Genomic DNA, 14,960 nt, shown 5'->3' on the forward strand with positions numbered 1-14,960 from the left:
TGTAAGAAAATCTGTTCAAAGGTTTAATACTAGGCCTCTACCTATTTACTCAATCAAAAGTAGTCACATTCCAAACATAAACATAAGAACTGTGACCATTTATATATCACTACACATTTATGTTGCTTCCACCTGGCTATTCCTTTACCCAGAGAGGGTTCATGATCTTGTGACTAGGATTAAGAAACTACCATTTTCTCATTTTAGTTCTTGCTGGGTTTGTGTGAATTGAACTGAGTACAGTTATATTTTTATAGGCCCTACGGGCTCCATTTTATGTACTACTGTATGCTAAGTAGTATAAGAGGTGATCTTGGCACCTAACTCTTAGCAGCTTAGGTATTAAACATGCAGATCTTAATCCACCTAACCAATGTGCTCCTTGGTTCCAGAAACAAGTTTGCTAACCTACACACAAGTTGAAGAGGAAAGAGGTTTTCCAAAAAGATTGAGTCCTCACTAAATGGATCCTTATTGCTCTACCAGATCCAGATGTCATCATTCTGGGGATGCCTGTTAATGATGTTAATCTTACATCTTCAGCTCATAGCTTCAACACTCCCTGGGCTGGAATGGGGATCATTCCTGCCTCCTGAAAGGAAGCAAAAGGAACTACTGTGAGCAGGGAGTCTGTGGACCTTAAGAGTTTGGGGATCCTCCAGAAACATGACTCCAAAGAATTTACTTACTCTCAGAGAACAGGTTCCCTACTCACAATTATGTGATGCATTGAGGAAGTGAGACAATGGCATTAAAGCAACTTTGGAAGTGGCAACTGACTATTATCAGTTTGGCAAGGAAGCTCTGTATTTCCCAAGTTTCACAAAATTGACTACTATTTTATTTGCAATATATTCTTTCAAATAAATGTAGGTAACCCAAAGCGCTAAATAAACCCATGATTTCCTAAGAAAAAAGTCTCTTTTTTCAAAGCAGTAAAACAAAGCATGTAACAAGAAATTGTCATGTGACCTTAAATGTGCAACAGACACAAGTTTTGCTTGGTATATTTAAAAGCACTTTGTGAAACCTGCATTCCCCAAAGGGTACCAAAATTCTACAGTCATTAATTAGAATACTCGTTTAGTCAAATAACTCCCTCTTTTATATGCCACCCAGGAAGATATACAGATAACACTGGTGTAAAGTATTAGGTGAGTTCAAAAGGGAATGGAAAAACTCTATACTCTATACATATTTGTAGAAACAGATATTACCCCAATCTATTAGTTATCCAAACTTCAGATGCCAAGAATTAACTAACTGGAAAAATCATTCAAGGTGCTAATAAGCAGCAAAGCACATTGTGAAGTTTTGACTTTCTCTGATAATAACTCAAAAGTTTTAGGGCAAACTGTTGGTGTTTTCCTGAATACTTTCCGAGAAGGAGTTGTCGAGTCTTCCTGAACCACCCTACCAAGACAGAAATGTATACTTGCAAAGAACAAACAGTCTTTGCCACTAGAATTAGCAAGATGCTTGATTTTTATTGTGTCCTAACAACTGGTGAATATAGACACATTCATTCAAATTTCATACCAAAAACTGAAGAGTTACAATTCCCCAAATAAATCAAGAAAAAGTAATAAGATAATATGTACCTCTGAACATCTTCATCTTCATCATCACTACGTTCAACACATGGCTCTAACAGTATACCTATAGACTGATGACAAAAACAGAATCATTACAATTTTTAATTAATGAAGCTAACATTAATTAATGCAGGAACAAATATACTTTAGAGAAAGAATTTTAAAGTTATCAAATACTTGTAGTAGGGTAAATGGACAGTCAAATGTCCAACTCCTTTACTCTTTTATCATATCATCTGAATGGTGAATAGGACACTGATATCCTTTAATATTGAGAAGAATATCAATACCAGTTTCCCCTTAAAACTAGAATGTTATTAAAGCCAAGTCAGGGGGTCATGCATTGGCCATTCCCACACATGACAAAATGTCAGTCCCACTGAAAGCAATCCTCTTCTGCCACAATCACAGAGCCTACCTCCAAAAAAGAAGTCTCCCTATATTACTTCTCTTTGCTTTTTCTCCCTAGCTGTTAGCACACGTGCAGATGGGATCCCAGGAAGAATATCAGTAATAGTACCTAGAGATTTTAAAGCAAAATTTCATAGATTCTCTCATGTCAATTTTTAATTTCCTCATCCGTCAAAAGAGGGTTGAATTAAATTTCCTTCATTTGGAGACCACCAGCTAAGATTAGACATTACAAATATAAACTGAATACATTTCTCTTTGACTTAAATTGTGTAATATTTCACTATGCTTTCTCAGTGGCTGTACCCTTGCTCCTTAGCTATTAACAACCACAGATAAAAACAATGCAAGACTCTAGATACAGATGTCGATATACTTGTACAAGATTTGCTATTTGCACATTAATGTTATTTTTGGAAAATGCTGGCATCTCCTTATAACTGTGTGGCTGGCTCTATTCTCCTGTTTTTAAATCTACTAGAGTATTTAATGACCTAATGGCCTACATTCAATTTTTGAGCTATAATGGCCCAACTTTTGGATATTACTATATGCTTGCAGCCAGGGGAGGGAAAAGGGGATAGAAGAGAGAGGGTTTACTTCTGTCTTCAACCCATATTCACAGAACCACTGAGTCATAAAGGCCCTCCTCCAAAAGCCAACTCCATACCTGTCTCAGAATCTTCTAACAATCCCAGTAAATACTTATCAAAGCTTTGAAGGAACTTAATACCTTTCCAGGCACATTTCACTTTTGCATAGCCCTAATTATTAAGAATTCTTCCTTACACTGAGACCAAGTCTCAATCCAATTTCTACCCACTGTTCCTAGTTTTGCCTTCTAGGTCTAAGAAGAAGAATGCAAATCTCTCTTCAAAAAACAACAATAGCTTTTCAAATACTTTAAGACAACTTAAATCCTCATCTCCCAACCCTTCAGAGTCTTCTCTTCTTCAGGCTAAACATCCTTGATCACTTCAACCAATCTTTACATGACAAGATCTCAAAGCTCATTCTAGACCTGGACCCTCTCCAACATATCTATATTCTTCCAAAAATGAGGTGTTCAGAACAGAATACAATACTCCAGAAGGGGTCAGGCTAAAGCAAAGCAGAGCTGAATTATCAAACCCCTTGTGATATTTTTATCCTAAAGAAACAATCTTAAATGAATACAAAGAGTGCAGCTCAGGATGCTGTACTCTGAGTACTGTTACCAGAAGACAAATGATAGAAATGACAAGTTTACTACCACAAAGGTGCTAAGCACTTTTGAGAATCTAGTGCCTATAATATAGTAAAGCCTCAGCATGATAGTATAATTGAAGATTCCTTCTATTTAAATTAATTGTTTCTACTTAAATAGTTGTTTCTAAAGTATTTAAGAGTAGTTTAGTCTATTAAACAGGCTAACTATCCCTCCCCATTATGATTTGTAAAGATTTACTGAGAAAATTTCTTTAAGCCTTCCCTATACACTTAAGGCATTCTTCCTGTGTTAGCTACTTATGAATGTCTTCTCTATTAGACTGATACTTCCTATGACTGGGGATGAAGTCTAATTTCTCTTTGTAAACCTAGCAGAATGTTTAATATAAAATAAAGGCACATTAAATCTTTGCTGAAGTATACTGTTTAAAGAGCATTATTAGACCTCAGAACGTGGACTTAAACCCAAGTTTACTGATTCCTATTACTTCTTAATTTTAAGTATACAAAAGTCATTGGACCTCTTGTGATTCCACTTTGCTCAATATAAAACAAGTGGGATGATGCCCATACTACCTACATCACAAAGTTCTGTGAGGAAAACAATTTGTAAAACTTAGCAATATAAATGTAAGCTACTAAATTTCTTAATTTCGTCAGCATACCCTTACCATATAATGTACACACACAGAGAATTTGGTAGAATCAAAATATTTAAAGCTAATAGGAATCTTAGACATCATTAGTGCAGTCCTCTCATTTCACAAATAAAACATGATGCCAAGAGAGGAGAATAGACTTTTCCAGGGTCATACTATCATCTTGGATATATCTAAATGATCCTATATTCCAAATTAGTAAGACAGGGGATAAATGGGAATCATTCACAATCTGGTGCAATCTATTTTTACAGGCTGATTACACATTCTCATCCATTTATGCTCCAGCTAAACCAACCTACTTGTTTTCCCTTGTACGTGATGATCGATCTCCTTCCTACCTCTATACCTTTGCACAGATTACACCTATTATCAGGAACACTCTCCCTCTTCTCTTCCATTTCTTGAACCATTTCTTATAACTCTTGGATCCCTTCAAGACACAGCTCAAGTGACAAGAATACCTTCTTGATTCACCCATTTGTTATTTGCCCTAAATCTGTGAACGTGTATCTCTCCCTAGTAGAATATATACACCTCAAAGACAGAGGCAGTCACACTTTTGTACATGTCCCTAGTGCCTAGTACACAGTATAAGCTCAATGGCTGACTGATGAAACGTATTAAAATAATGTCATTAAATGAGAACATGAAAATATGGTAATCCTAAAAAGGTTCCCAAATCCCCTTCCTAAATGATTATAGGCATACCCTAATCTCACATAGTTACTGAAGCAGTTAATTCTTTCAGATCAATGTGGGTGGCTATCCCAAAGACTGGTAAAGTTGAATTTTTAACAAGAGTTCACTATATTGGGAATTGGTTATGATGTATATCTGTTGATTTCCCTTGAAAAATTTGGCTAACCCTACTACCAATAGTTGAAAGAATATCTATTTTTAAAAGAAGGGGATAAGAAGATATGCAAATGAAGTCTCTCCTTTCAACTGTCAGCTGCTTATAGACTTGAGAGACCCCCAGAAGAGGACTGATTATCTTCCTTGGGATACGAACACAATATCTTGTAAAAATTGTTAGGAAAATTAAAAAGTAGTCTCGCAGAAACTGGATATAGATCAGTATCCTACACTATTTACCAAATTAGATACATAGATATAAAAGGAGATACCACAAGAAAACTAGAAGAACATGGAATACATTACCTATCAGATTTAAAACAAGAGAAAGGTTTATAAATAAACAAGAGATAAACAGCATTATGAGATGTGAAAAGCATAATTTTGATTAAATTTAAAAAGTCTTATACAAATAAAACCAATGTGGCCAAGATTAAAAGGTAAACAGAAAATGGGGGTGGGTAGGGCTTATAGACAGCTTCTCAAATAAAGGTCTCATATCTGAAAACTTTCTCAAATTTATAAGAATATGAGTCACTCCCCAATTGATAAATGGTCAAAGGATATGAATAGGCAGTTTTTCAATGAAGAAATCAAAACTATATGTAGTTCATATGGAAAAAAGCTCTATATCATAATTGATTAAAGAAATGCACATCTAAACAACTTTGAGATATCTCACATCTAACAAATTGGATAAAATGACAGAAGGGGAAAACTGACAAATGTTAGAAGGGGATGTGGAAAAATTAGGACATTAATTCACTGTTGGTGGGACAGTGAGCTGATCCAACCATTTTAGAGAGAAATCTGGAATTACGCCCAAAAAGTTACAAAACCCTCCACACCCTTTAACCCAGTAATACCCCTATTAGGTCTGTTTCCCAAGGTGAACATGGCAAAAGGAAAAGAAAGTACATGTTCTAAATATTTATGGCAGCTCTCTTTGTGGTGGCAAGGAACTAGAAATTGAGGTGACATCTATCAATTAGAGAATGGTCAAACAAGTTGTGGTATATGATTGTGATGGAATATTACTGTGCTTTAAGAAATGATGAGCTTGGGGGTTTTTTTGGGAGGGGGAGCAAAGATAGAAATGGAATAATGAAGAGTACAGAGAAAAGAACCAAGAAAACATTGTATACACCAACAGCAATATTGTTCAAAGAGTAAATGTGAATGACTAAGCTGTTCTGAGTTATATGAATATTCAAATAAACTTCCAAGGAGCTATGAAGGAACATGCTAGCTACCTCCAGAGAAAGAACTGATGAAAAGAAGTACATGCAGTATGGTTTCACATATATTTACAAATATGCATCAAACAGTAGCCTTCTTCAGTGCAGGCTGGGGAGGAACAGAGGAAGGCAGTTTGAAACTTAAAATGTAACGAAGAGCAATTAAATTTTTAAGTAAAAATTAAAGGGAGGGGCAGGTAGATGGCACACTGAATAGAGCACCAGCCCTAGAGTCAGGAGGACCTGAGTTCAAATTCATCTTCAGATACTTGACACTTACTAGCTGTGTTACCTTGGGCAAGTCACTTAAACCCCCTCAATTACCTCACCTCTCCTCTCCAAAAAAAAAAAAAAAAGATTGAAGAGGAAAATGAAGAAATGAAAACTTGGTACATTAGTGGACTTCAACATGGGACTGATTACTAACAAGTTTATCAATAACACCAGGTACTATTATTATGAGTTTTGAAAATTAAGTAACAGTAATGTATACTTCTTTTCATCATACGCTTTGAAGACTAACCACCGTTCTTACTGCCAAAGTAGTCCAGACAGATTTATCTTATTACTTGACTATTATTACCAAGGTCACCTCTATAATACATATATGTACACATGTATAGTGTATACATGCACAATATGTATATACACACGCACATATTTGCTTACATACACACATTTAAAATCTACAAAATAATACGCAATTACATATGCACTTCAAGGAGAAAACACCCTTTATATATGATTCAAAAAGGTCTGAAAAAAAACAAAGGACTGTTAGGCCACCAGCATTAGAGGTAATAAAAACAGTTTTGATTTCCTTATATTCCAAGTTACTTTCAGACCACTACAATTCAAAACTTTTTTGCAATATTTTAGCTTTGATTCCTGTAAGTAATAAAAGTAAAAACTCAGCACTTGAGCTAAAAAATGTAAATGAAAATAACAGCTATAAAAAATCTAGAACTCTAGCTACCTTTGTCAAGAACAGATAAAAGATATACTAACCTATCTGGATAATTTGTAATTCTGAAATATGTTAGTGTTTTTATATATATAGACAAATTCATTTTAAAAATTTGGCTTCATTCAGGTTGAATCTTCTATCTCTCAGCTATCTCAACGTATTCACAAAACCTATTATTCCATCCCATTTCCCATTAAGTGGAAAACAATATAGGAGAGAAAGTCCTAGTGCACTACGGCTCAAATGGACAACAACAACAAAAGCACGTACCACTTTCTCCAATGAAATTTCAATTAAAGGAAAAAGAAACATCATTATAATAACTTTTAGCATTTGAAAAGCTCAAAAATAATTCCTCTGTTAAGGACTATATGAAGAGAGATCTCATTCTTCAAATACCCCAAAATGAGTCACAACCTCCAAGCCTCCATTTCCCTAAACAATAAAATGGGCAAGAAGATGTTCAGCTGTACAGTTACCTTCAAATAAGTACAACTTTTTGAAAAGCTGGACATTCAATATAATTATATACCCAAGGAACCCAAAAGACCAAATCCTTAGGACAAAACATAAAAGTCATTATACTTCACATCAAAACTTGATCAAAAGATACACAAATATTTAAATCTGAGAAGGAATATAGTATATAATGGATAGAGCTGGCCTCACAGGGGACAGGGGAGAGGGAAGGAGCAAGTTCTTTTAACAGACCAGGAGACTATCAATTACAAAGTTATTTTAAGGGCCAAGATGTAGTTCTTCGGTATGCTGTAGTCAGCCTTCTTAGTTGTTTATCTGGACATCTTTTTATAGAAATGAAAGGAAGGGATATCACTGGTATCAAATGAAATTACATAGATCACATGGCTAGGACTACCCCTCTTCTCTACTCAGTCTTTCCACTTCACCTCAAACCTTTGTTTCCAGCATGTAGGATTGGATATTTCTTACATACCAACTTTATCAGTACAAATCCTTTTAAGCGTTTTCTTTCAGGACAACTACAAGTGCCTGCCTTATGCAATATGCTACACTACTACAATAAGTTACAAGAAATAGTACATTATTACTATTACAAGAAAACAGTAACCAAAGAAATATTTCCAAACGTTCCAGAGATTTCTGCATTAGATACACACAATTTTTAATTTAAATGGAAATGAAGAAGCTATTCTAATCTAGCTTATAATGAAGAACTTTGAATAAAATACTAAAAAATCCCTTAACTGAATATTAGAAACCTAAAATATGAAACTTCTGAGCAAAACTGCACTTCAAATTCAACAGTAAATGGATTAGAAATGCTCTCAGTAATCTCATTTAGAAGAACTTCTAAAGACTTTCAAAATATTATTTTATGTCTACTTCTCCATTTAAGTTTATTGGCAATAGTTTTCTTTGACATCTACTTAGGAAATCTGATTGTCTTAATTTTTAAAAGGTTTTATTGAGTGTGTTTTTCTTTTACATTACACATATTTACAAATTATTCATACTGTGAGATATCTCTTGCAACAAGTAAAACAGGTAAGTAATACTACTAATGTAATTACCACTAAGTAATCTCACCTTAAAGTACATTCAACATGTGCAGCACCTATTTTTTTAAATTATGTGTTGTCGAGGAAAACAAATCCCCTCAATGGCTGTGTTTCTCTCTCTCCACCCATTCCCACCCATATGTATAAGTTTCTGCACCCTAAACCCATCATCCTTCTGCAAGGAAAAGCATCATCAAACATCTGTAATCAAGAATGGAATGAATGAACCTTTTCTTAAATGATAAATAGTATATATCTAAAACCAAGGTCCTATTCAAAAACAAATTAGAAAAACATGGAAAAAAATTACTTATAAAATTTAAGGATAGGAGGACAGTTTGTGACCAAACAAAAAAACAGAATATCAGAAGACAAAATGGATCATTTTGAATACATAAAGATTTTAAATGCAGAAATCTAATGTTATAAAAGGGAAATAAGTAGCTGCAGGAAAAAAAATTTTTACGGTAAGTTTCTCTGATAAAGATCATTTTTCCAACATATATAAAGAATTTATTCAAATTTATAAGAAATGGATAGATGGTCTAAAAATATGAATAGATAGTTCTTAAGGAAAGAAATCAGGCTATCTTTAGCCATATGGAAAAATGCTTCATATCATTACTAATTAGGGAAAGGCAAATTGAAGCAATTAGGAGACTGCATCTCATTCCCATCAGAATGGCAAATATGACAAAAAAGAAAATAATAAATATTGGAGAGATTATGGGAAAGCAGGTACACTGGAAAGTGTACCTATGAATGAGTACAACCAGTGGTGTGCCAATAAATGTTTTGGGAAAGAAAAATATACCATGATACACTTTTAAAGTTTAATCTGCATTATTAACATTTTCTCCATCTTTTTCTTAAGTCTAGACAATCAAAAAAATAAGAAACCAAGCCCTAATTTGTAGCATTTGTCTGATTTCCAAGGCATAAATGCTCACTGAAATTTTTAACAAATTGCCTACCGTTGAGGGGAGAGAGGGAAAGAATTTGGAACTCAAAATTTTTAAAAATGAAATGCTAAATGTTAAAAAATGCTTTTACATATAATTGGGGAAAATAAAATATTTTTTAAAAATGAGGAATAGCTGAATAAATGGTGGTATATGAATATGATGTGATGAAGTTTTATTGTGTTGTAAGAAATGAGGAATTAATGAGGAATTAAGATAATTTAAAATATTTATGGAAAAACTTAAATAAATTGATACAAAGTGAGGTGGACACAACCAAAAGAATAATATATGCTACCACGTAAATATTACAAAAATGAACATTTTTGAGAATTTTTACAAATTGATGAAGGAAATGAGCAGAAAAAGGAGAACAATTTATACAATAAAAACAATGTGAAAACAAACTGCTTAAGAGCTGCAATTTCTAGGCAACACTAATCTGTTAATGAAGATACTAAACTGTAACATTTCTCAAGAAAAAATATGAGAAAATGATGAAAGTGAAACAGCATATGACATAGAATATCAAAACAGCTTGCTTGTTTTTTGGGGTCTTACCTGGTCATTTTCTTCATTCTCAAAAGCACAATCAGGTTGAATTGCTTCATATTCTAAATTTGTGCTATCCAGTATTTCAGAGCAGTCTCTGTTACTCTCACTACCATTAGTATCACCAGCAATAACATCCCTAGTAACAAAAATGATAAAAGACTATTAGGTAACATGGAAAATAAATACAAAAAAAATGCGTGTGTGTATACACATGAATATTTGCATGTGTGTGTATATATATATATATGCATATATGTATATGTATACATTTTCTAATTAGATATCAAATTCTTATATTCTTAACATACCCCTCTCTTACTTAGGCTAAGAAAGCACACAGTATGTTAAATCACTTGGAAATATTTTGAAGATTATTTAGAAGCTATTTTATCTCAAATAGTCAATAACTAAGGGTCAAAAATTATTCTGATTTTGCATTCATAGGTCACAGTATGGAATACAGACCTTACAACAATTATAAGTCACTGACCTTGACAGAAAAGTATACATCAGTATATTGCAAAAATTTATATTATATTCCTCTATGAAATTATAGAGAATGGTTACTTACTACAGACTTGACTTTATTTAGCAAGGCGGCACAGTGAAGAGAGTACCAGACCTAGAGTCACCGAGATCTGAGTTCAAATCCTGTCATTTACTAAGCGTGTAACCCTAGACAAATCATTGTCTGCCTTAGTTTCCTCATCGATAAAATGGGGATAATAATAGCAGTTACCTCCCAGGATGTTTTGGGGATAAAATAAGATAATATGTATACAGCTCTTTGGGAACTACAAAGAATGATATAAATTCCATTTATAATTATTACTGTTATTATTTCAGTGGTTTAGGAATATCTCAAGAAAATATGCCAGTCTTTTTTTTGTATGCAAAGATAACAGTACTAAAATGCCACCAAGAGTACATGTAATTTGCTTAATCAAATGATGGACCCAACAACGAGAGGCATGTTGTACACATAAATGTGCATGGTAACTATCTAGAACAAAGAAAACACTGTGACCATGGAACAAAACAAAATGTCCTAAGAAATTTGTTTTTATTGTACCCTTTGAAAGATAATTTCCACAAGTAAACTCTCATATTCAAACTATGTTATCAAAAATTTAATTTGAACTGTTCTTTTTATGTCCTTCAAATATTTCTCAGCTTCACCTCACATTTAAATTGTTGCTCTACTGTATAATCTGTATTTAACCCTGGAAATAATTCCTCAAGGAATTAACCAGTTTTTTTCACCATAGAACCATAAATTTAGAGCCAGAAGGGAGCTCAAGGGCCTTTAAGCCTAGGTGAATTTCTCCCAGTCTTCTCAATTGGTATACAATTTTCTGAATTGTTCCAAATTGAAAGATTATGTACCAGAGAGGACAAATACTATCCTGCTCCACAGTAAAATACTACATGGGACTTCTCCTGTACAAGAGATAGCAATGACAAGACAGTAGAAAAGCTTTTAAAGAAAATAGGTTAAGTATGGTAAATTTAAGCAGAAAGTTTACTTAAAAATAAAAACCAAATTTCCTATTAAAGATAAACTTTACATTCCTGCATTAGTAAAATATAAGCATTCTCTTACTGGTTATTAGATCCTTCTCCATCACAATTTATATTTTTTGCTTCATTATTATGCCCCACACCATGCTGCTGTAAATGCTTTAGATCATGATCTATGCTGCTCTGCAGATCAAAAAGGTGCTGTTCCACAGCTGCTCTAATTGTTCTTTCTAAAATGCTACAAAAGAGAATGTGTTTAAGAAAAAATTGCCACAAGGTTAACATTAAAACATATCCAATCCTTTAAGTATTTTTAAATGTAAAGATATAAATTATTTAAATTTTAAAACTTTTTATAGGATTATTTATTTACTTCAGCATTAAACACCTCTGGGGAAGATACCAAGTTTATGAGTTACTGTCTCTGCCTTCATTTAATTCAATTCAACAAGCATTATATTAACCCACACAGTTACTGTGCAAGGCCTTGTGGATAAAGTCTACCAAGATAACAACATGCATCAGGTAAGCAAACAGAAGTATTTAAAAAGCAATTTCAAGATTGGGAGAATAGAAAGGGGAAAAAAGAATAAGCAAGAAGAGAATCAAGAAAGACATATGAGGTGAGCCTGGAAGGAATCAAGTACTTGAAGGAATTTTTGAGAAAAAGACAGAATGCTACACCACCCAGGAATAGGGAACATCCTTTGCGAAGGTATAGAGATCAGAGATGGTTTGCAGTGCATAAGGAAAACAAAGTAAGCCAATTTGAACGTAGAGAATATAATATGAAATGAAAGAAGAAATCAGAGCCAGACTGTGAAGTTTTAAATAACAAATGGAAGAATCTATATTTTAACCTTAGAGACAATAGGGAAATAATAAAGCTTCCTGACTTGTGCTTCAAGAGTTATCAATTTAACAGTTCTAAGGAAGATGTCCTGGGGAAGAGAGACTGGGTAGGAGGTTGCCTGCACAGTCTAAGAAAGAAGCGATTAAAGAAAGATTTAGAATAGCAATCTTATGGGCAGTAAAAAGGGGATAGAAGTGAGAAAGGCCAGTGTTGGGGTGTAAGCTCAGTTTCACGTGGACAGTCTCGGGCAGGTAAAGGTGAGGACTTCTAAACCTCAGAGTTCTCATAAGGCCCCCCAGGGAACAACTGGGAATTGAGGTGTGAGACACGGGCTATCTCGTGCATTTCCGCCTCTTCTCCGTGGGAAACTTGCTGGGGAGAGCATCCCACCCTTGAGATTGGCCCATGGTCTGAGCGCACCTGTTGTTGACTAGTTAAGGGCTGAGAGCAGGCACGGTATTCACGTGCAAACTATGCAGCAGGAGAGCTTAAGTAGGGACAGGAAAGCCTGAAGGCGCTCTTCGAGCTGAGGGGCCCTTAGAGGGCAGAGGGTCCCTCCCCTCTCCTGCTCCCACTCCCATCCTCTTGCTGTATGATCTTTGCCCCCTGGGAGGAGGAGGATTCCTCTCTCCTGAGGAAGAATTCACCCTGCAGATGTAACTAAGATCCTGAATAATGCCTAACCCTTGCTTGACTCTGGAAAGTCTCTTCTCTCAACACGTTTATCCGGCTGATCCCCGAAGACCTGGACAACAGGTAAGAAAAGGCTCGGGTAGCCCTTCGGCCATAAGGCTGAACAGGCCAGAATCAATAGGCCTTGGCAACCTACTGGATTGGGGAAGGGGAATAAGTGTGAAGAGCCAAGGGTCACTCCAAGTTTGTGAACCTGAGTGACAGGAAGAATGATGGTACCAAGAATGAATATGCTCTTGACAAAAATAAGCAAATTAGGAGGAATGGATTTGGCAGGGAAAGATAACAAATTCTATTTCAGACATGATAAACTGAGATACCTATGGGACACCCAAATGATGATTTCCCAAAAAAAAGTAAAGGCTATCAAACTAGAGCTCAGGAGAGAGAAGAAAGCTGAATTTTGGATTTAGGATTCTTCTGTATAGAAATAACAATTAGATCTATGGCAGGTGATGAGATTACTGAGAAAATAAAAAGAAGTATGGAAATATGACATAAATGCAGATAACTATAAAAAGACAATACTACATAAGTGAAAAGATTATAAACTAGAAAGAAGAGAAGAACAATCAGTAAAATATACTGCCTTTGAAAAAAAATTTTAGCTCCGTTACCTCTGAATCCAGATAACATAGTATTACAGAGGGAACAATGGAATTGAGAATCTTGAAAGACCCAAATTCCACCTCAGACACTTACTTGTGTGACTGTAGGTTAGTTATTTAACTCCTGAGCCCCAGTTTCCTCATTTGTTAAACAGCAATGAAAATACCCACAGCACTTATTTCTCAAGGTTTTTGTAAAAGTAAAATACGATAATGTGTATAAAGTGCTTTGCAAACCTAAGAGTACTACATGTCAGCTATTATTATCATGAAAGTCATGAGGTCTGGTCAAATAGCTAAAAATACCAATACTACTGTGACAGTCATCCTAATTCATTTCTTACTCATTTAGGAAATTCAGTTAAAGCTACAATGAACCAACAGGATTTACCCATATCCCACAGACATCTTCTTAAAAGTAGGCATGTCCAAAATTGAACTCATTGCTTGTGTCCCCCCCATGTTTCCATTCTTTTTCCAAATTGCCAAATTTCTGTTGAAGGTACCACCTTCCTTTCAGTGTTTTGGGTTCATAATCTAGAATCTAGACACTATATATGATTCCTCACTCTCCTTCACTCCATATATCTCATCGGCTGCTAAATCTGGCTGTTTCTACCTTCACATCTCTTGAATCTAGTCCTCTCCACTCACACAACTACCACCTTAGTTGTTCAGTTCCTTATTACTTCTCATTATTCTAACAACTTCTTAATTGGTCTCCCTGCCTCAAGTCTCTCAAAGCTCCAGTCAATTCTATATACTGCATGCTGCCCAAACTAACTCCATTAACTCTAAGATAAAATATAAACTCCTCTATTTAGCTTGTAAAGTTCTATATAATCGGGTCCCAACCTAACTTTCCAGTCTCGCTAAATATTACTCCTCCTCCTACATTCTGCAATCCAGACAAATGACCTGTTTTTCACTGAAAATTCTCTATCTTTTCACCGAACATCCTCCATACCCGGATTATATTCCTCTTCATATACAAGGCAGTTCAGATATTATTTTCTGCATAAAACCTTTCTTGATCCCTCCAACTTTTAGTTCCTGCACTCCCATAGTACCTAGTATTTAAACTAGTTTGTGAGTGTGTACGTATATGCATTTATTTACTTTATATTTATGCTGTGTTGATATGTTATGCATTTGTTCTTTCCCCCATTATAATAAGCTCATTGCTAGGGATCCTTCCATTTGTTGTTCATTGTCTGCCTGGTGCCATAGTAGGTAAGTGCTAAATAAATACCTGATGACTAATTGGGGTTTGTCAAGGCATGCTGCCTT

The 14,960-nt window shown here is 34.8% G+C and overlaps 1 protein-coding gene across 11 annotated transcripts in view; it reads right to left on the reverse strand.

The window, feature by feature from the left end:
• Positions 1-14,960, reverse strand: part of FAM13B (family with sequence similarity 13 member B) — a 176,753-nt gene that overhangs the window by 37,915 nt on the left and 123,878 nt on the right. For all 11 annotated transcript variants that reach the window (XM_072630340.1, XM_072630345.1, XM_072630346.1 and 8 more), the window contains 3 exons: positions 11,599-11,754; positions 10,002-10,131; positions 1,602-1,666 (listed from right to left, as the gene is read on the reverse strand). In XM_072630340.1, coding sequence (XP_072486441.1) covers positions 1,602-1,666; positions 10,002-10,131; positions 11,599-11,754 — 351 coding nt within the window. The remainder of the gene's footprint in view (positions 1-1,601; positions 1,667-10,001; positions 10,132-11,598; positions 11,755-14,960) is intronic.

This window comes from Notamacropus eugenii, chromosome 1, assembly GCF_028372415.1.
Source record: "Notamacropus eugenii isolate mMacEug1 chromosome 1, mMacEug1.pri_v2, whole genome shotgun sequence".
NCBI classification, from domain to species: domain Eukaryota; kingdom Metazoa; phylum Chordata; class Mammalia; order Diprotodontia; family Macropodidae; genus Notamacropus; species Notamacropus eugenii.